Source organism: Hesperophylax consimilis, chromosome 2 (genome assembly GCF_061612785.1).
Source record: "Hesperophylax consimilis isolate HC1 chromosome 2, BYU_Hcon_1.0, whole genome shotgun sequence".
Lineage (NCBI taxonomy): Eukaryota > Metazoa > Arthropoda > Insecta > Trichoptera > Limnephilidae > Hesperophylax > Hesperophylax consimilis.
In genome coordinates, this window is record NC_142837.1 from 37,858,887 (window position 1) to 37,883,526 (window position 24,640).

Consider the following 24,640-nt stretch of genomic DNA (forward strand, 5'->3'; position numbering starts at 1 on the left):
GACACATGTTCATAATACAAGACTAATTGCAAACGATGGACTTGTAGTTCCCAGATACCTGAATAAATACGGTCAAAGAACTCTAGAATACCTCGTTCCAATAATTTACAACATTTTACCAAACTCATTTAAAAGCTGTGAATTGACTCACAGAAGGAAATGTATGTTAAAAAAATGGTTATGTGAAAGAATTTTTTGTACTAATGTAATTATTTGTATATTTTATGTACTTGTTAAAATTGTATATGTATTTAAAAAGTAATTGTTAAAAGAACCCGTTGACATACTGATATCAATCAGTTTAACGGGACATAATAGTAAAAAACAGTATTTTTGAAAGTTAATAAATGATAAAAAAAAAATTAAAAAAAATACCTCTATTTTGAATTATTTGCAATTTTTTTATGTTTATAAAAAAAATATTTTCTTTAATAGTCTGATGTTTCCAACGAATAAGAAACGTTTTGATTCCAAAAGCACCACTCTCCTTACGAATTAAGACAAATTTACGCCAGAATAAAGTGTAAGCAAAAACATTCATACATCACCACACGTGTAGATATTCTTAAAACTTTTTCCTCCCCGCTCAGCTAACTGCAACTAATGTTCTGGAGCTTCCACCCTTAAGTGATAGGTCAGGGGATGAAAACAATTATGTAACTTGTAACACGGGTTTCCTCTTGGCTTTCCGTGGAGAATAGAGCCTTCCATTTCACTTTCCTTTCTCTTAGAGGCTTTCAACCGCTCACAGCTACCGTCGCACTTATATAGTATATGTATATATTTCAAGTGCGTGCTTAGACTGCTTATCAACTTATTTGTACAATATCTTAATTGCCTTGTAAATTTACACGCATACGTCAAATCAAACGTATATTGTAGGGAACGCTTTGACAATGTTACTGTTATGCAGTCTGACATTTAATAGAAGAAAAAAAAGTTTTAACCTCTGGAAAACCGTTCGTGCACCAGTGACAAGATTTTTTTCCCGCCGACAAACCGTTCATGCGCTGTTGGCATTGGTATTTCGCCCTAACATGATTTTTTTGCGTTGCGATTTAAACCTTTATGACATGAGAAAATACATACAAATTTTTAACAGAATCGTCTTCACTTGAAACACTGAAGAGTTCATTTTAGATTCCATTTTTGATTTCCCTCAAAAAGGATATGGTGTTCCAAAGTTTAAATTGTAACACCAAGATGGCTCATAGAAAAATTAATGTGTGTTTAAAAAAGCACAATGTTCCGAGTACATATTTTTTAACTTTAACCAAACATGGTTCTAAAATAATTTTTAAGTTTTTTTTATTATTTAACTCTTTGTAAGGAAAGTCGATTTTTCCAAATTTTTTGAATAAGTGTATTAAAATAGGCATTTATTAAATGTTAAATCAAAATAAGACAAAATCTTATTCACAGATAAAACTTATACATTTTTTGAACGTTAAAAATCATGTTGTGTTTTTTTTCCCTTTGGACGTTGATGTGAGTTTAAAGCACAAACATATGGTTCGATGTTTCAGGTAATGTTTTTGGAAATGGTCGCAGGAGATGCGGCTTTAAACAAACTGTCAAACTTAAGAGGAAGCTACAAGCTAAAAATGTGTACATTCTTGGTATGCCTTATATCGTAGGTAATAGGCATTAAAATCGCTTGACAAACGGAGTCTAGAAACGTTCGATTTCAAGCAAAAACCTGGTTTTTATTTATTTTGTAAACAACTTTATAAGAAAGCAAAAAAGTTAATCAAGTGAAACTGTCACAGATAATCTTAGATATAATACCTACCGTATTTTTAAAAGTTGTTTCCTTTATGCATTCGTACATTTCTATTGAAAAATTATATTTTGTTACTCAAGCAAAGCGATAGGAAAACTTTCCATTTATCTAAAGCATATTTTTTGGTATTCATAATGTTCATCAATTCGTTATAAAGATTAATCAAAACATTGATCTGGCATTAACCTTCACCTTAAATGTGAAAAATATTGAAAGTTAATAACATATTTCAAAGACAGTTGTGAGTAGCTTTGTGTTGCCGTAGTAAAAAAAAATGTCGGAAATATTATTCTAAGATGTTGGTACCTACTTATGATCCTAATTGAATTGGAATAAACGAATATTTATTATAACAGTGACTACTTACTAGTGCTACCTACAATAGATGCAATTATTTTTTTATGAATCTATACCTAACACAGAACGTTTTTATGAATCTATACCTAACACAGAACGTTTTTATGAATCTATACCTAACACAGAACGTTTTTATGAATCTATACCTAACACAGAACGTTTTTATGAATCTATACCTAACACAGAACGTTTTTATGAATCTATACCTAACACAGAACGTTTTTATGAATCTATACCTAACACAGAACGTTTTTATGAATCTATACCTAACACAGAACGTTTTTATGAATCTATACCGACTGTACGAAGCTGAAAGACTCTTGAATGGTGAGTTCTGCCTTCTTGAAGTATGTGGAGCTTTTTTCCATGGGATTACAATTGACACACACATATTCATACATGCCCTTCAGTTATTTTGATTCTTGATAAGGCCCGACTCGGGTATTTGGTTCACTTGGTTGTGCCACGTCTTTCCCGGGTGTCCCCGACTTTTTCTAACAATATCATTATATTTTCCTTACACTCATTTCTTCCTTCATTCGCTCTACATGTCCAAACCATCTAATTTTCCTTTCTTAATCCTGCTCATTGCGCTTACATCAACCTCGCATTCTTTCCGAATCTCTAAATTTCTCACAAGGTCATCCATGGTTTTATCACACATACGTCTCAGGGATTTCTTTTCTACTTTCACCTCATTTCTAAGTCACTCTTCTTTCATCCATCCTCTGCCAGTTGCGTGCCTCACTGCCATATATCTGGGTTGGTATTAGGATTCTATTGTGGACTGCAAGTTTCGCTTATTTAGGCATTGTTTTGTTAGCGCCAATCGTGTTCATTCCTTCATTAATGTAGTGTCCTGCATTTACCCTTATTTCAATATCTCTATCAGCCTTCCCAAATGCACTAATTCATCCACCTGCTCCGAGGCATGGTGTACGAAAGAGAGAGTACGAGAATCTTATTTAAATAAATTATTATACAAAAATGCGTTTTTCACTATAATGTGCTTCCGGATTAAAAATTCACATATAGCTATCAAAAATAAAGAAAATTTATTGTAAATTGCTCTCTGCTGCGGAGAATCATAATAATGCTGTTAAAAACGGACAGGAAGCCACTTCCTAATAAAATGTTAGTACTTTACAAATATATAACACCTGTTATATATTCAATAAATGGTAAAATACAGTAATTTTTATGAACACGTGTTCTGACGTCGCGTTAATAAATTCCTTTTTAACAGGATTACGAATTATTTTAATAATTTTGCAAAATTTTATACTGGTAAGTTTTCTTCGTATGTAATTGAATGTTTACTCACCTGAGGTCTATTTCATTGGTGTATCCATTGGACATGAAGGTATCGTCATAGTCAGGCAGCGTGTACTTGGTCCTTCGCATCATCAGGATTTTAGGCATAAAGTGTAGAAACAGCTTCTTTACCCAGTTGGGCATGTTATGGGTGGATGGCGATCTGAGAAACCCAGGAACATTAGGATCATTCTTACATATTGTTTTGTATACTGACAATATTATAGTCTCACTGGCTCCAGACGGTTGGTAGCAGTTGGGAATCTTGTGCGGTTTCACAGAATTTTTTTTTTAAATACAGTAGCCACGTCAAAAGCCAACAAAATTGATTGTTAGTCACGTTATTACAAAAATATTAAATACAAACATAGCATAATGTATTACCTAATTTGATTTAAATGTAATTTACTGACACCAATTCTGCTTTAAACAACCAAGTATTAACCAGCGGTAACGGTTGGAAAGTACTTTAATCAAATTTAAACCGAGCTAACGTTGTGTTTTTGTTAAAGGGGTTTAGTGTTAGGAATCTAGGGAAAGTTTTTATTGGATTTTAATAATGATGACGTTTTTTAAATCATATTAAGTTGTCTTGTGCTAATATTTATTGTTTATTAATTAAAGCGATTCATTTAACTAATTTAGTAACCAAATAAATAGTACAATCACATTCCATTTAGCGATAAAGCGATATCATTAGATCATATCCAAGAAACATAGTAAAATCACATTCCATAGTGTGGTAGCGAAAAGCGATATCATTAGATCATATCCAAGAAATATAGTAAAATCACATTCCATAGTGTGGTAGTGAAAAGCGATATCATTAGATCATATCCAAGAAATATAGTAAAATCACATTCCATAGTGTGGTAGTGAAAAGCGATATCATTAAATCATATCCAAGAAATATAGTAAAATCACATTCCATAGTGTGGTAGTGAAAAGCGATATCATTAGATCATATCCAAGAAATATAAAAAGTACAAAAGAGGTTTATGTGTTATGTGTATATGAGAGAATATAAGACTATTCATGACCGTATCCACCCTTGTTTTTAACAGGAATGCTCGACTTCAATACCTTAGAAGCACGCTGAAAAATATTTAGGCAAACCATTTTTTTTAACTAATCTCTGGAACTACACTTAATCAAATACACATATTGATTGAGGTTAACTTATACGTGCCTAACAAGTATACTCGTGGGAGATCCCGTGCATTTTTTTATACTCCGAGGACTTCTGCCTATCAGAATGCGCCAATCAACAGAGCGAATCAACTGCTTTACGATTCTGCATTAACCATCGACGTTTTCAACGTCACTTATAGACAGTCCAGCATCTATCTTTTGATGTATGTCATAAAATAGTAAAACTGCCATGACATTGTACCTCAAATTTGCGTTATTCTCCGTCACATATTGGTGCATAACCGTTTTATGTAGAACTTGAATAATTCATATTCATTCTTCCATTAAAACAGGCACCGCAATCCCACTAGTCGTCTGTGTTGTCCGAACTAATCGAGATTAGTTATTCTCTAAGTGGGTAGTTACATTATCAGGGGGCGTCTGGATCACTCTAGTACACAAACCCCGAGAGGCATGTCGATGTGTTCGACAAGGCAGTAGAAGCGATAAACATTGATGGCCTAGTAATTAATGGGTCGCAAAAAATGAAATTAAAAAAAAAAAAATTATGTTAACGATAAATTCAAGGAAATCTGAAGACGGCCGTTAAAATTCCAGTCAGTAATAAGATTTTTTTTCATATTCAAAGCACAACATAAAGTAAGTAAGTAAGTATGAATAGTGCAACATAAAATAAGTAAGTCTGAATAGTACAACGACATAAATTAAGTAAGTCTGAATAGTACAACAACATAAAATAAGTAAAAAATAAATAGTAAACGTAAAAATTAAAAAACAAAAAATGAAAACTAAATACTAAAAAATAAAAAGTAAAAAGTTTAAAGTCAAAAGTAAAAAGGAAAAAGTAAAAAATAAAAAGTAAAAACTTTAAAATAAAAATTAAAAGGTAAAAAGTCAAAAGTAACAAGTAAAAATTAAAAGGTAAAAAAGTAATGTTAAAAGTTAAGTTAAAGTTAATAATTGAGAGTTGAAATAAAAAAGTGAAACCTCTCATAATGCGTATCACACTATTTGAGGTACGAAATGTGGTATAAAACATTAGAATCGTATAATGGGAAAGTTGCGCGGCCTTTTTCATACAAAACTTATGTTTGGATTTTAGGCCAAAATACTTGACCGAACTTAATAATAATCTGAACATGCAGTTCCGCAGATTTATACCAAACTGAAGCTAACAGGATGAAGATTGCCTTAATAATATAAACTTTCCTGCCATATAAAGGGTTTTCCAATAAGAGGTGTTATTTTGATATTCAATCGTTAAAGATCAATGGTTTCGTTGCTTGTGTGGCACGTAGCGCCGTCTTGTTGAAAGTAAACGTTGTACAGATCAATACCATCCAATTTTGGCCACAAAAAATCATTAATCATCTCTCGATAGCGCAATCCATTCACCGTAACTGTTGCTCCAGCCTCATTTTCGAAAAAGTAAGGTCCAATGACTCCGCCGGACCATAAACCGCACCAAACAGTGACACGTTGAAGATAAAGAGGCTTTTTAACAATAATTCTTGGGTTTTCCGAGCCCCAGATGCGACAATTTTGCTTGTTAACGAAGCCACCGAGGTGGAAATGGGCCTCATCACTCACGATTATTTGCATTTGATTCACTCAAGTTAATTTTAATAATTTTAATGCGTTGTTGAAGTGTGTATTGTTCCATTTTTATTAATAACATAGATTTTACTTATCAAATGTCAAAAAATTACAGTTTCAAGAGTAACATCTACCGAAATAGCGGGCTATTCAAAATAACACCTCTTATTGGAAAACCCTGTAGATGACTAACTTTTTTCACTATTCCTATTGTAAACAATTTTCATTGCGTTAATTACTGATAAAATAGCAAATTTACATAATAAATCGGTATGCCACAAAATGATATCGATTTTTATTACTCTGGCATATGACAGAACATCGATAGAATGACAGTTTATTAAAAGGTATATTTTGCTACTGATTTTGAAATTGCTGTTTCCAATTCGGACAGCCGATGTCCCTCAAAACCTTCAAACGGTTTAACAATTTACCAAGCGTAAATTCATAGATCCACTTGTCTCGCTGGGTTAATATCTGGGTCAGTCAAGGGTCAAATTTGTAGCAATATGGACCACCAGTTCCCGCGGGCTGAAACCAGGTGTGAGGAGTAACTCAATTAGGAGGTGAATTAGATATGTCGGGTCACACGCCAACGACATTACTGTAATGTGATCGGGTGCAATGGCGCTTCTTGCTGCGGAACTAAGTGTTTGATTCACATTTACTTAATTAGTAAATGACTGCAAGACGTCAATGAGTGAATTGATTAGTGTTATCCAAAAGTTTCCTGTATACATAAGCCAAGATGTTTGAACTGATGCAAATGTTAGACCAGGTGACAAAGATCTGAACTATATACAAGAAAATCTGTTTTTAAAAGGCGTAGAAATGTACATTTTTAATATCTGACGTGTACCTGGCGTCGCTCGACTGTTCTCTACTTTCAATAACTATAATATTCATGTTTTATATATATAAACCTTCCGGAAGAAATTTTGTAAATGATAGTGAAAACCCTATCAAACTCCGTTGCATTGTTTAGAAGAACTAAGACAAACAGACAGACGCGTATAATGACTTTGTTTTATACCATATAGAAGAAGAGATACCAAACGGCCTATAATTCCGTATTTAGTTCATTATGCTTTGGGATGTTCCGGGGTGTTCCCAAACGTTCTGGAATGCTCTCGAATACTCTCGAATGTTCTAGACTGAAATTTCTAGATTGCGAAATTTCCCGCCCTTATAGATATTGAAGATTCAAAAGCACGCTTTTCGGGTAAAAACGGGAACCTTTTTCATGGATGGGGAAAGAGGGCTACCACCAAAGATATTAGAAGAACGAGATGTGCTATGAGCAGTTCGTACTGAGTGGAATTGTTTTGCCGAGTGTCGCCGGTTTTGTTCACCAATACTACTGCACACCTTCGCTTGCGCTAAGGTATCCGCACTAATACATAGAACAGATTTCTGTGCGTACACGTCCCGATACCGTTCAAAGTACCCTAATTAGGTAGTACTCCGGCTACGGTCCGGCGGCCAACATAGCATATCTCGTTCTTCTAATATCTTTGGCTACCACACTATATAACTCCCTTGATCGTATCGGGACTCGTTTCTGAGTTTTAGCGGTACGCACATTGTACACTCGACTTAGGACGGGTTATTTCGTAGAATGTATTTTTATGTATTCCCGCCTTGAAGGCTTTTACATACATAAGTAATTTTCATGTACGTACGTATGCAGATTTGTATTTTACATGCATACGCAGATTTTTCAGGAGTACAATCATAAGTACTTATATCGTACATCCCAGAAAAAACTGAGTATGGACGATATAAGCAGGTACAATACAATTAATTATAGAAAGTTATCTTGTACAAAAGAGTTCAATAATTGTATATAATAACAAGAGTACAAAACAAGTACTATGAAATTCATTCAATTTTAACAATTCATCAAGTTTAAATTCAAATTCTGTAAAAATCTCATTCAAGTTCTGTTATTATCCAAGTACTGTGAAACAACCGGCACAGATTAAATTTTATTAGTTTGTACATGGTGTAATATAGCCAAAAAAAAACAATTAGAGATTTCCTCAATTTAACTGTACCTATAATAAGACAAAATAATAAAATGAAAAATATTATCACATATAAGAAAATTATATGAAAACAAAAAGTTACTATTATTGATAAGTAAAAAAAAACATTTGCGTCGTGTTCTTCGACTGTAAATGAAAGTGTCATATTAAGACAAGATAGTTCAATATAAGAATTACAAAATTTACTTGATAAAATTACAACATTTATGTAACAAAATAATAACGGAAATTGAATTTTAACTTTTAATTCAATTAGTTCCGTGAAACAACTTCTAATCATGGTTGTAAAAAAGTGTAGTTTCGGGATGTTTCAGAAAATTTGAACAGTTCAACAAATTTCACAGTTCATTTTCTAGGACTGTGAAAGTTTTATTCAAGTTCTATTATTATTTTAGTTCTGTAAAGCATCTAGTCCATGTTGATATTATAACAGAATTTCAATGGGACACTCACAGAACTTTGAAATTAACTTTGAAAATTGATGATTTGTTCAAATTCTCTGAAACAACCTATTCTATTTTACAAACAATCAAAAACCACAAATTCCGAAACGGTTCCAACTGTCTTCAACGTCATTATGACGTAGAATATGATAATGGCTGGTTAAACGGTTTTGTCAACAATTAAAAAACAAAAATGTCGTTTGGGCGGCAATTCAAAAATGGTATATTTTAAATCGATATAGAAAATGTATTCGTCAACATTGAAATAAAAGCAAAATGCCATCACTAACGTCATTCTTTAAAATAATAAAAAAGAAACAATGAAAATACCCTATTCAAAATTGAAACAGGGTTGAATCACACAACCCAGGAATGGCCAGGATTTTTCAAACTTCCCTTCCCTTCAACCTAACCTAATCTAAAAATTTAGCCAAAAATGGAGATCACATAGTACCACTGGCTGTTGCGGATATCCCATAAAAGTTCTCTTGCGTTTCTCTCCATATACGCTCAAATTACACTGCTAACCTGGTGCCATCTACCGTTTGTGAAGATAACTACATACTCGATAGCTCGAGCGTTGTGGCGGGGGGGAATCAGGGGGGGTTGTTTGAAATACCGAATAATTTGATCATCGTAATGCAGCGCCCGATCATGAAGCACAGTATGCAAGCAAGCGTCCCGAATTCAATTTTCATTACGGCTACTCAACTACAAGTCGTTTGGAAAATGGCATCAGTGATCTGGGTAAAGTTTTCTTTGTGTGTATATATCCTTGATTCCTCGATGGTGAAATCTATTAAGTTAAATATTATCCATTAATCATGTAATCATTTAGACTATTAATATTTTCTATTAATCGTGTACCTACATAATCATTTCGATTATTGATATTGTCTGTTAAGCGTGTACCTACATAATCGTTTTGATTACTAATATTGTCTGTGCGTGTACATAATAATTTTGATTATTAATATTGCCTGTTAATCGTGTACCTACGTAATCATTTTGATTATTAATATTGCCTATGCGCGTACATAATAATTTTGATTATAAATATTGTCTGTTAAGCGTGTACCTACATAATGGTTTTGATTACTAATATTGCCTATGCGTGTACATAATAATTTTGATTATTAATATTGTCCGTTAAGCATGTACCTACATAATCATTTTGATCACTGTGCGTATACATAGTAATTTTAATTGTCAATATTTTCTGTTAAGCGTTTACCTACATATTAATTTTGAATATTTTTGATTGGTGATATATATTTTTTTAAATCATTATATTAATCAATCACTCTAATTTTAAACGGGGACGTCCACTAGCTCCGGGCAGTCAGGATTCTAGTTTTTAAGCTTGATCTTAAAAGTAGAGTGGATTAAAATTGTTATCTTGCAGTTAATATAGATAATACAAATTATGTCATAATATCAAACTGTACCTATTACAATATCAAACTGTATTAAGATATCAAACTGTATTACAATATCAAACTGTATTAAGATATCAAACTGTATTACAATATCAAACTGTATTAAGATATCAAACTGTATTACAATATCAAACTGTACTAAAATATCAAACTGTATTACAATATCAAACTGTATTAAGATATCAAACTGTATTACAATATCAAACCGTGTTACAATAACAAACTGTATCACAATATCAATCTGTATTACAATATTAAACTGTATTACAATATAAAACTGTATTAGAATATTCAACTGTATTACGAAAAAGCAGAAATAAATTCAGTAATGAACCGACTGCACAGTGCAGGGAATAAATATCACATGAACACCAACGGTACTGAATGTCTATCAGCCTATAAAAACATTGTCACTAAATCTGTATGTCTATCTTGATAGCTTTGTAATGCATATAAATTTTCAATGTATCGAAATTTATAGAAATGTGCATCCTATAGTTTACTCTGTTTGTTGCTTTTAAGTTAATATTTTTATACTTGATACTTATTTTAATTGTTATATCTACTTCACTCTCTGATTATATCAAATGTATTTTTAATTTTATCATATGTAAAAACCTTAATTGGGCGTTTACAAACAAATAAATAAATATATCTAACTGTATTACAATATCAAACTGTATTAAGATATCAAACTGTATTACAATATCAAACTGTATTATGATATCAAACTGTATTGCAATATCAAACTGTATTAAGATATCAAACTATATTAAGATATCAAACTGTATTACAATATCAAACTGTATTAAGATATCAAACTAAATTACAATATCAAACCGTGTTACAGTAAAAAACTTTATTACAATATCAAATTTTATTACAATATCAAACTGTATTACAATATTCAACTGTATTACAATATCAAACTGTATTACAATATCAAACTGTATTACAATATCCAACTGTATTACAATATCAAACTTTATTACAATATCCAACTGTATTACAATATCAAACTGTATTACAATATCAAACTGTATTACAATATCAAACTATATCAAACTGAATTGCACTACTTGTATTGATAGTTCTGCTGAAATCGTAATGCCGAAAATTTGAGTGTAGTTAATTCTGATTGCACCGACTATGGATTGTTTTATGACCGCTGACAGTGCTGTGGGGTAAATGCGCCCCATAACTGAGTGGTATAATTCTGCCGTTTGGATAAACGCGTTATTGCCGCGAGGTCCCGCCAGCGTTTTGACGGATATGCAAAGCTCAATATCCCCCACTATCCCCGCGTCAATAGGCCCCCGAGAACATTTATTCCCTCATTGCTGCGGAGCTCGAATCCATTACTGGAATAACCCCATTTCTCGGTTTAAATATTCCTGGGAAATGGGGAAAAATTCGGCACTGAACGTTTTTCATGGTTATATTTGGAGATGCTTAAAAGGATGGTGCTTTTATTGGTTCGTTAAAGCTTTTAAAAGGCTCGATACGGATGAACTTTCAAAGGAACGTAAAAGAGATGGCAATAGGTTATATCTGCATTTTTAAACAATTTTACAGGAGAGCGAAAATTTATTTTTTAAAAGAATTATCAAAGTGCTTCCAATAATTGTATGTTAAAATGGGTGACCGGATAAATCGTCACAATGATAATTCATCAAATCTTTAAAAAGTTATATAAAGTGATGGAAAAAAACTTAATTAACTGGGTTAAGTAGGTTAGGTTAGGTTAGGTTAATTTTTTTTTTCATCGTTTCCAATGACTTTATATCACTTTTTAAAAGTTTGTTGAATTGTCACTGTGTTGAGTTATCATGGAACCGTTAAAATTTTGTCTTATCGATGGAAATACCACTAAAACACCTTTTAAAAAAAAAAAAACATAATGACCTACAAAAATCTGATAAGCGTGTCAAGTTAAATCACAAATTTGTTTTCTAAGATCTGAGGTTTAAACATTCAGAAAAAAATTCACCGAAGTTTTGACTAAAGAATTCCGGCTCACAAACACCGTTGTTCATATTTGCAACACCGGCGAGGGGCTCGCTTTTAAAAAACACATATTTGTTACAGCAGCGTCCATCGGGTTAAATCTTATATATAAAATTTAGACACAGTATTTGGAGAAGCAGTAAACTAAAACTTAGTTAACTTTAAATTTTCAACTTAAAATTAAACATAGTGGAAATGATAGACCTCTCCAGGAATTCTCGCATAGATTTTGCTCTGCAGGTGAAGTGATAATGAATTACAGTCATCTTTGCATTAATCGGCTGGATTCATCCGAATTATATTGTTCGACAAAAGAGGGCACCACTATTCCTGTTTGGTCGATTTAAGACTAAGGGATTAAAATATTTTTGTCACAATAATGTGGCAGTACTTTTGGAATTGCAATGTGCTAATTCAATATTATTCTAAATTTTACTCTCTTGAGAGCTGGTTGTGACAGATTATAATTTTATAGTGCGAATGCAAGTATTATTGTGCCGATTGCCGTCCGCTGCCGAATTTGAAGATTAAGGAATCGCAGCTAAACTTAATGCGAGTGATATTTTCGGTGAGTCTTCTATTTTTATGTATTTGGTGGCTGGATTATAATGTTTTACTTTTCCTGCAGAGTGAATTTAATAATCAACCCATTTTTTCATAGAGAATTAATTATTCCCTGATGGTCTGTGTGACTTACAAGCCAGATCATCACCAGTATTCTTTACAAAATGTTGGTAAAAAGAGAACTTTTAATGCTTGGTTTGCTGTTCTACCGCGGTTTATCACTGGCGTTAAAAAGATGAACTTTTCACCCTATCGCATCAGTAAAATCAAAGACTGCGTTTTCTTTCTTTTCCTTTTTGACATTATTTATCTTTTCTTTTGATGCGGGTATGGGTATCATCGCTATGGAAACCATTCATTGTAAAACCAACACCTCTGTAAAATCACCCCAAGTACTTCACTACATTTGACGGATTAGCAGGAGTGCCTGGTTCTGCCCGGTTCATGGGGTGAGGTTAGTCCAGGCCAATGCGTCTATCCACTAACTGCTTGGATCGGGAGAGGCCACTTGAAGGAGACCCTTTGCCTTCTCCAGCCGGACTCTCTCGACCCATCGCAACGCACTGCAGTGGTAGGCTGGTAGGCTCCCCTGACCACCAGACTCTTATCAACCCCTCATACAAATATGTTTTAAGAATTTCACGGCCAAAAGTATTTTTGCTATTAGTTTTTGGGGTGTTATGCCGTGTTGCGCTAACTCTTTCCTTAGCCAACGTTTCGGACAACGTCACACATCTGTCCTGATGATGGACATTGTAACGTTGTCCGAAACGTTGGCTAAAGAAGGAGTTAATAACACACCAAAAACAAATAATAAAAAAAACCATCATACATTTTTCCTTCCCAGAACTTCCTCTCCTTTCTTTCCTTAAAGATACTATCATCACAACATCCCCAAAAAGACATAGGTTCTGAAAATAAAATGACTATTCCAATTAATTAATAAATAGGGTATTTGAGTATATATGTATTCACCTGAAATGCACGTTGAGTACGCAGACCGTCATCCAGACGCTGAGCGACACGAGTATCATCGTGAAGAGCAGGTACTTGCCCAGCAGTGGGATGGCCAGCGAGGTCGGGGGGATAATCTCGGCCAACAGCAGGAAGAACACCGTCAGAGAAAGGAGGATCGATATGCACAGAGTTACCTGAAACGCCCTATCCAACTTAGCACCACAGGACCATCGATCCCAATCCTACCTCAAATTTCCACTTTTGAATTTGTATTGCATTTAAAACTGGCTAGATAACCATCATGACGTTTCAGAGATTATTCATTTGTACCTACGTCACATTTTTTACATCGTCACAAATCGGCATTTGAATTTTTGACGTTTTGAAGATTACGCTAACCACCGACTTTCGGCCTGTGGATACACGGAAGACAACAGGTCAACATTCACAATAAAATGACTGCGGTGTTTTCTATCTTTGAGATTTAAGTCACTGCTCGATAGCCTGCTTCACGCAGAGCTTTATAACTTAAAGCGTTCAAGAGAATTATATTATATTTTTGTAGTACTAATTCTGAATGCGGGGTCTTACAGTTTACCTTTTATGATTCTAATCAACCTAATTTTGTCTGTTAGCGGCCCATCAGCGTTGTGTGAAGTTTCGTGTTGGCTTGTTTGATAAATATTTACAGGGATACAAGGTTTTCCAATAAAAGGTGTTATTTTGATATGCAATCGTAAAAGATCAATGGTTTCGTTGCTTGTGTGGTGGTACTTAGCGTTTTGTTGAAATTAAACGTTGTCCAAATTGATACCATCCAATTCCGACCATAAAAAATCATTAATCATCTCTCGATAGCGCAATTCATTCACCGTAACTGTTGCTCCAGCCTCATTTTCAAAAAAGTAAGGTCCAATGACTCCGCTGGACCATAAACCGCACAAAACAGTCACACGTTGAGGATAGAAAGGCTTTTCAACAATAACTCTTGGGTTTTCCGAGCCCCAGGTGCGACAATTATGCTTGTTGACGAAGCCACCGAGGTGGAAATGGGCCTCATTACTCAAGACGATTTGCATTTGATTCACTCAAGTGAATTTTAATAATTTCAATACATTGTTGAAGCGTGTATCGTTCCATTTTATTAATGACGTAGTTTTTACTTGTAAAATGTCAAAAAATGACAGCTTCAAAAGTAACATCTACCAAAATAGCAGGCTATTCAAAATAACACCTCTTATTGGAAAACCCTGTATTAACAAAAAATGGCTCACGGGACGAATAAAAATCAAACGTATGATGCTACTAAAAAAATAAAATAATTACTAAATAAATATATGATCGTAGTATCCTTCAAGCTAGTCAAACTCTTTTATGTAAGGTCAAAACTCTCCTTTTGTTACTCATGGCTTGCATTTTATTTATCTGTATTCGTTCGCACGCAACTATGCACGACGGCTCCTCAAGCAGACTGTGAAAAATTGGTTCAACCACTCATCCAAGCTATGGACGATTCAACTTGGTTGGACGGTTGGGTGGTTGGATGGTGGTTAGATGCTCTGGCTGCAACCATTCAACTTGATAGCCACGCCTTATCGCACGCAACGCATCTCCACACGGTTCAGTATTACGTTTAACTCAACCAGATTGATTCAACCGCTCAACCAAATTTAATGGTGTGCAGGAACCATAAAGTTCATCAAAAACAAACGCTGACTGGTTAAACGTTCGGCATATAACAGAGAACCTTCAAATATTTAAAAAAATTAAAATGGTGCAGAATGCCGACCTGTGACGACCTCAAATGTGTCGTCTGTAGCGCAAAATGTATTATAATCATTAACTTATTTGACTGTGGACTGAAGCTTGCAACCTTTCGGATCGTTAGTTAATAATCTGATATTGTAGGGTCATCGTAGACATAAGAAACCATTGACCTGACCACAGTGGCAAGGGGAACAAATCAAGTTGCGCAGATTTTTGAACCTAAAAAGTCCTAGAAGGAGCAACTCGAAAACAATTTGAAGCCGTGGGGTGAGGTGAAAGATGTATTAAAAATACCAAAACCTACTTAGGTACATTTTTTAAATGGCATTACCCATTCATTGTATCCTTGTAAGTCGTATACATATCTGGGACCAAAATTATGAAATAAAATCCCCCAAGAATTAAATATTAAAACATGCAAAATATCCTTCATCGGTTCAATAATTACTAAATGGTTAATTGCCTTGGGGAGGGTTGAGTCTGAAAAACTATTAAATAATGTCAGCATTTGGTTCCTTAAAACGGGCAATCTGCCTAGCTAGGAACTTATATCGACCTACAATTCATAATAACACTTGTAATTATTTTTAATATACTTATACAGCTATTGCAATATTATTATTTTGTCATTTTTGCTAGATACGTGTATCTTAAAATAATAAATAAAAAAAATAATATCGAGTACCCCAAAATTCAGCTGTTATAACTTCATTAAAACACAAAAATTAAAATTATGATAGTTCATTATACACCACTTTGCATTTCAAAAGTATGTCATACAAGATGGCTACAAGGCGATTTCTCCTCACCCTAGATTTGGCTTCAATACCATTCATACAAAAGCACACTAATCCTTTGTCTGGGGATTTTTAGGTCCATGGTGCCAAGGTTTCACTCTTACAACGACTGGTAAATCAATGAATCCGACAGTGACAGGCAACTCGCATTGTACTATCACTACTTAGTCTTCAAAAATTAAAAATCTGGTTTCTTATGTCCGTAAGTGTTCTACAATATTCTTTCAACTCCAACTACTGTATTTGATAGATTCCGTCATTGTTGCTTCAAAGCCGAAATTAATCTTTCTTTTATTTACAGTGTGGTAACGATCTGTCACATAGTTTCAAATCATAATCTCGTGTAAATTTGTAAAACAAACCGTCTATCTAAAGATCGGGGGGTCTAGCACAGTGAAATCGATAACTTTACAATATTTGATCGATAGGCGTAACTACCGACGATTTTATATCGATTTCATGAAAACGGTCGCACTGTTGATATTCAGACCGATGTTGATAACGCAATTCGGCGGCTAGGTAAAAGTTAAAAATACTAGTAAATTGACAATGTCGAATAGAAATATTAACTTTAATATACTTTGGCAGTCCGCATGTACTTTTGACATAAAAATTATGTTAATTAGTTCATGAAGTCGGTAGTCATAACTAACCATATTTGTTTTCCACATTGGCACGGAATCAATTAATCGCGTCTTAAATTAATTAATGAAGTCAATGGATCGTCTATTTTTCCGATTTTTTTCAGTTCTAATAGGTGAGATAGTTCACCCCATTTATTAATAAGTTCGTTATTTTGAACAACAAACAACATTATCCAAACAGTTGTGGATATTGACAGCTTATCCGTCACCATAAAAGTAGTGGCTTTTGTCATTGACTGTCGGAATAATATTCTGACCGTGTTCGCAAATATCGCTAACTGACCCAAGTTGACGGATTTTACGAGTATGGTATTTACATAGAGCTTTATCGATCTCCGTGCTAAACCTCCGGATGTGAAAGCCGTACAAAATAAAATAGTATGGTTCAGTTTAGTTTCTCTTCGGGCTAAAATATTTTAGATTGTCATGGCACTTACCGATTCCACTTACCAATCAATTCATCAAAATACATAATATTTTTATCGGTTTTTATTTATTTTTTAAATGTGTTTTGTTAATATTTTGTTTAAATGTCCTTTTAAAAAGCAGAATGACTAGAAAATTATCCTTGAAGTGATAAAGCTTTTGTCAAAAATTAAAATATGCCTTATTGCTATTAAAATCTATTCTGCAATAAATAAAAGCAATAAAATGTATTTCAAAAATATTTGCCATGGCCATTATTGCAAATTATATCATTGATTCATCAGATCTATTTCTTTTCGTCATAGAAAAAGCTGAAAAATGTTTATTAAATCTTAAAAATAAATTATTGGTATTCTACAATAACTTTTTTAACATAAGTTATTATAAAATGGACTATGTTTTCTAACAACAACAGCGTTCTACATAAATAACAAGTAAAGCGCAAATAAATACGATGTCAACATATATTCTAAATGTAATGATTACAAATACTTAATTTTATCTAAATGCTTTATAGGCAATTAACGTTATAAAGGGCCAACCAAAGTATAAAGACGCCACTTCTAATTGGATGTTTTTGGTTTTCTAATCCCGAATTGGGCAAGGGTCGTTCATCTATTGTCAGGTTAGCTCTAGGGTCCAAAATATAATCTGCAGGGGGTAAAATTTATATCTTTAATTATTACTACAGGACAAATTAATGGATAAATTAATAAATTTTATAACCCATTTCATTATTTAATGTTTATGTTATTTGTACAAAATACAAAATGTTTTATGTAGCAATTTTAATGGTTTAATATTTATTAAGCATGATAGATGACTGTTTTTTTGTGTTTTTAACATTTTGATATTTTTTATTATTGAAAGTATATTAACAATCTTCAAAGAATATGAAAATATTAAAATATTCACAAAATACAAAGACATAATATTTTTTTATTTATTGTTGTTTGTTTATTTTTGTGTTATTTTATGTTTTCTTACTATTTTAAGATCGTTGAAGTTCTTTCAATACAATGAAGCGTGATGTTTTAATAAGGTAATTATCATTATAATATTTACTTAACAGGCATCTTTAATGTTTCAAAATTATTTATTAGTAGTTTGAATAGAGATTATTTTAAACTCAAAACAGATAAATGAAAGTACCTGTTATGAGATGTGTGTAATAATAATTAATAATGTTATTTTACTCTATAACACTTACACATTGAACGAGCTACAATCATTCATTTTCAATCTAGAATTTCACTCGTAGGGGAATCTTTTGGCAGTTTCTTACACCAAATGTAAAGCTACTGTTATTTAGTTATGATGGTCCAACTGGTGGAAGAGATAGCAATAGGACATGACAGGCAGCTCTATGAACAATCTAAAACAGTTCAAAGTTCAGTCTTCCCGAATCTCGAATTTCAGGATTCAAGTTTCAGGACATATTGAAAACTTGAACTGTGAACTGTTTGAATGAGATTGTTCAACCGAATGGGAAGGGTATATAGCTATTGGTAAATGTGGGGATTGCTAAACACAAAACAAATATTAAAGGGTATTACATTTCAACAAATTAAATTCTTCAAACTCAATTCACAGTCTTGTTAGAGACATTTATAGCGTGTAGGATTACAATACTTACTCAATTTCTTCATTTATCGATGATACCCTAAACCAAGATCTTTCTTAGCAATGTTATTACATTCAGCTTTGAGTTCATTTAATTCAACACGGACCTTTCAACTTTAGTTGGGCACTCGTAATAATGTTGGAATCTTGGCTGTCTTGACGCTTTTTTAATGTCCATTCCTTGGCGGATCATACGATTGGCAATATTTTCATTCCTCATGCTACTAACATTGTTTACAACATTTAATATTTACCTAAATTTCCTTTTTACAACAATCATTTTCCTTTAGAATTACGTAACACAATGCGGAAAGCTCAAACATTTCGGCATCAAATAAAGCTCACATTTTTATAATTTATCACAAAGTGTCGTTAGCAATCTCTTTTCAAAAAATTTACCTTACCTGTCTAAGAGTCCACCCACAACATAAAGTTAACAACCCTTAGTCGACCCAAGAAGATTTTTTTTTAAGTCAAACCTTTCGGTCCTCTAATTTCCTCATTTTAATAACCCCCTCAAGAGTAATTAATTAATATATTTTTTGCAAGTTTTTCCGATAATTTCTCCCACAGTAAATTAATAAATCCATATTTGTGTAAATAATTTCAAACAAGAATCTAACTTTTATCAAATGCAAGTGCCTAAATAATATATTATAAAGGTGTATTTCAAATAAACAACTTACCTTCTGCAACTAAATGTAAGTTTAAATTAATTTCCTCTGAGCTACAGATCGCATTATTATTAAAGTTTTACGGAAGGTTTGAAATTTTCATAAATGGATTAATAACCGTTTCAATTTTTATCGGAACAACTTTTCTTTAACTTTTGAAGGTTATACCCATCAATGTAATAAATCAATGAAGAAGAAGATAATATTAACAATCTAAACGAATCATGAAACGGAAGAAGACACAATATAAAAAGGTAACGGTCTCAACTAGGAATCGAACCCAAGATCTCTGTCTTATCCACTTGACCATTGGGACCTATTTAGTATACATCATATTTGTCAGTGTCATATTTAAAATCCAGAATTTACAATTGAAATTTTTTCCTAATGTTTCGGCAGCTATTTCTTAGAATAATCACAAAATTCTAAAGAATTCGTTTCTAACCTAGATAGTGTCTCGGATAAACATGTCCGATTTTTATCCGGTGTTAGTGCAAATCTTTAAATAACCGTTACCATCTTGGGGTAATTCGTAACAATTTCCAATATGTTTTTACAAATTATTCTTTACTTACCTTATTTCGTACATAAATATAATATACTAGAAAACTGTTACGTCTGAATTTGTCACATTGCTTTTATGTTTTTTTTTACAATTTTTTAGAAGAATGCACTGTTTTTGACTGCTATTAATGCAGTATACTCCATTTTTGTAAATAATCTGAAACGACAACTTTTGTAAAAAGTGTAGCTTTATGAAATAATGGTGAGCAATTTTTGGAGTCTCTAGTTAAATTAGTAATATTGACTTTGCTTCTTTTGAATTTTAGTAAACCTAACCAAAACTTTTCAAAATAAATGCAATAAGGATCGTAAATTCCAGCAAACTACGTGTAAAAATCTAATTCTCACTTCTGGTGGCAATTTTTCTTCAAACACACAAACTTACTAGTATTTTGCGTCACTATCATTAAAAATAATAATTACTTAGTTTTTACCACTTGTCTTGATTAGATGCAATCGACAGGTTACTTGAACAATGCTCACCTCCCAAGGTTTACTTGATTCGATGCCATACGTAGTAATGCAAATTCATGTTTTTTTGGTTTGAAAATTTGATCACTTAAAAATGTTTTAGATGCTTCAATTAAATACTGCGAGTAGAACACTTTTTGGCCTACTAGATGATCCAGTATTTTTTTAGATAAGTCTTTTAATAAGCCTAGAAAAAATAATGTATCAGGCCTATAAAAATTGCTTTAAAGTTCAAAATCTCCTACTTACGAACGCATTTTCGGTTACGGTTTTATTGTACAATGTGGCAAATTAAGTTTTTTATAAAATGATCGTAAAACAATTAAATATTTGTGCCTGAACGTACACAAAATAAAATAAAAGCCACTTTTTGGCGATGTTTTTTTCTTGTATTTATCAAAAAAGCCGGATGGTGTTGAACGGGAATTTAACCTTATCGCCATCTACATAAGGGGTGTTATTGTTAGCGGCTTGATTCAAAATGTCACACGACGTATGGCATCGCCTTAAAACTAAATTACAAATACAGGCTTAAAGATGTAGGGTGAAAATGAATAGTGGATAGGGGCGGGGGGTTACCATGGGAACTAATTTATCAGAGGATTACTCCATAAGGTTTTCTGATCATCTGATAGTATTATTACGCTAGCGTCTGGACGATCTAGGCCCTCTGATTGGTCGAATTCAAATCGTATGTTTCGGGTAAATCCCGAATAGGGGGTATTTTTATATATTAACTCCACACAGGAGGCCCTGAAGAAAATAATTTCCCTCAGGGCCTATGTCATCTTTGGGGATGCTGTGTGGAGGGTCTTTTTGTGGAGAGGAAGGAGTGAACATGGGTCTTGAAGAGTCCAATGTTGTAGGAGGGAGGAAACACAGAGGCCGGCAGTTCGTTCCACAGCCGAGTTGTTGAACTTAAGAACGAATCGTAGAAGCGACCCGTTCTCATGTGACAAATGTCAACCGTGAACAAATGTTGGGCGCGCGTTTGGCGTGTATCCTGACTACGCACCGGTGCCGAAGGGATCAATGACGCTAGTTAATAATTATTGTTCTATCTAAACAATAAAAGTGGTTGAAACTAAGTGATTATCATTTTTAATTTGCCATTATTACGTAATTAACTATTATTTACGGGTATAACCTTTTTATCTTGAATAATATTGCGATCCGCAGAAGACTTAAGCAACTATCTCACATTTGGCAAACGACACAAACTATGTATCTCCTGCAGCATTCATCCGTCAAATACCTTCTCCCCGGAGTCGGAAGGCAAGTAGAACACCAAAACCGTTAGGAAGGTGATGCCCACACATGGAATGATCAAGTTAACCGTGTAGAAGAGCGTCTTGCGGCGCATCGTCAGCTTGAATGTAATATCTGAAACAAAAATCCATAAGACAGGCAAACATTAAAATATCATGTTAAGGCGAAGCTTAATGCTAAATCACTATTTTGATTAATCTTTATAACAAAGTGGTGTACATTATAAATACCAAAAAATATGCTTTGGATAAATTGAAGGTTTTCCTATCGTTTCGCTTGAGTATAATACAAATAAGATTAAAAAAAAACTCAATAAAAAATATAAATGTTAGCTACTAAAAATTTTTTGTTCAATAGAAATATATGAACGCGTAAAGGAAACAACTTTAAAAAAATTCAGTACTATAGCTAAGATTATCTGTGACAGTTTCACCTGATATTTGCTTTCTTATAAAATTATTTACAAAATAAATATAAACCAGTTTTGTGCTTGAAATCGAACATTTCTAGGCTCTGTTTGTCAAGCGATTTTAATGCCTATTACCTACAATAAAAGGTATACCAAGAATATACTCATTTTTGGCTTGTAGTTTCCTATTAAAATCGCTTAACCCTTTCAGCACCGCACTCTTATATGGACCATATTTTATGCTCGATAACACCTTAAAGAATTGTTTTAAAAAATGTTTGTCTATTTTTTTTTGTCGAATAATTTGGATTTTTTCTATTTTGTTTTTTTTTGTATTATTTTTAGGCCTCTCAGGGTTATTTTTTATTAGTGAGGAAAGAAACCGCTCAAACCAATGTTTAATTATTAAAAATATTAATTTACAGTGTAGCAAGCGTGAATATAAAGATAACATAAAAATAATAATTTTAATGGTTTCCAGTCCAAGCTAAATTTCCAAAATGAGACATGCCATTGTACTTACTATTTATTTTATTTTACACCCAAAATAAGGATTTTTTTAAAATAATTTAATGACTAAATCCTTTAATTGTAAAATTTTATCATTGATCTAAAACAAATATTTGAAACAGAAAAATCAGAAAAAGATACGGCCGCATCTAAGAATTGACCCAAGACATGCCTTGCCAGGACTAATTCGGCCCAATTTCCTTTGGTAATTTTTAAAAGTCCTGTGTTCAAGATGTAGGTAACTACCAATGACTAAATAAAATTCCCAACTACCAGATTTCAAAATGTGTTCCACGCTTAAACAAATCCGATAACTGTCAAGCAATGACTTTACAAAATTTAGTGTCAGGGGGTTTTGTTCAGCACATTGAAATGCCTGGCAGCAGAAAATTTGAAATAGATCAAATTAATCAAAGCGTCGAAAATTACAACCGGAGAGGGCTGATGGTATGCCTCGCTGGTGTTGTCTTGTCGGCCTATGCCTACCACGTGGAGCTGATGACCGAAGAGGACACGAGATTTACGGCAATGTGCGACATCTCTGACCATGTTGCTTGCACTAAAATGTTCACATCTGAGTGAGTATTAACTATCTCGCAGCAAAGTGGGGGAGTAGGCAGTATCCAAAAATTAATATCCTACTTATATTAGCTTAAATACTTGACATATCATTTTAGTATTTTACGTATTTCTGCCCAAAAACATAAGTTGCCATTAATAATTGGGATTTCTATAAATTAAATGCCCATCAGACAGAAAAATGAGTGGGGTCGTCGGAAGACCCACTTGGTTACAGACGTTTTGTTTGGCATCATGTCCTGTCAAGAGTTAATCATTCAATAAATAGGGTGTTTTCTTTAGTCATTTTATAATATAAATAATTCCTCCAACATAATTAATTCACAAGTCCTTACAAGACGTCATGTACTTCAGACATGTATCTTTCATTTTGTATTATAATACATTGTGAATAGCGCACAAGATTCCCAACTGCTCGGAGCCAGTGGGACTATGGTATCCCCGATTATCCCGGATAATATGTTCAAACGATTAATTAATGAACGATAAACAGCTGTATAATTTGAAAAAATCTTCCGTGAAAACATACATGTCGCCGACGGGAACTGATTGCAGCCTTACCGGTCAGGTGCTCTAATTGTAGTGTTTCAAGCTAATTATTATTATTTAAAAATAATATGCTATCCTTTGAGCTATACCTAATAAACCTTGTTTCTTAAGCATTAGTTTATCATTAAAAATAATAATATTTGACAAGTAAAAATATTTTCACCAATAAATGAAGATATAATGTGTCTCGACGCCATCTAGTAGGAGATTTAACATTATCAATGCCTTTCCCACAAAAATATTGTTGGTTGTTTTCTATTGAAAAAATCTTACAAGCAATAATTGTTGAGTGAAAAATACCAGCACATATTGAATAATTTGGCGGGTATTGAATAAGTCGACGTAGCGCAATTGGTAGAGCACCTGACCGGCAATCAGAAGACTGCGGGTTCAATTCCCGTCAGCGGCGTGTATTTTTTATCAGGAGATACTTAAAAAATAATATGATAATGTTTTTTTTATTCCAGATATGCCAAAGGATTCGGAGTTCTTGGTAAAATTTTTGGCGTAAATTCCATCTTGAATTCATCAAATGCTTTATACGGGATATTATACTACAGTACCCTTGGATTTTTATGTTAGTAGTATTCTATCATGATGTATCTGTGATTCAATCCTATTCTTTTTTTATATGTATTACATATTTATTATAATTAATCAAATTATAGTATAATAGTATTACAGAGTATTGTTAGCTA

General features: G+C 33.1%; 1 protein-coding gene across 2 annotated transcripts in view; it reads right to left on the reverse strand.

Annotated features, from left to right (window-relative positions):
• The window catches only part of nAChRbeta2 (nicotinic acetylcholine receptor beta2), a 112,065-nt gene that overhangs the window by 77,841 nt on the left and 9,584 nt on the right, over positions 1-24,640 (reverse strand). For both annotated transcript variants that reach the window (XM_089642565.1, XM_089642573.1), the window contains exons 6-8: positions 21,882-22,009; positions 13,679-13,854; positions 3,465-3,617 (exon numbers count right to left, since the gene is read on the reverse strand). In XM_089642565.1, the coding sequence (XP_089498691.1) occupies positions 3,465-3,617; positions 13,679-13,854; positions 21,882-22,009 (457 nt within the window). The remainder of the gene's footprint in view (positions 1-3,464; positions 3,618-13,678; positions 13,855-21,881; positions 22,010-24,640) is intronic.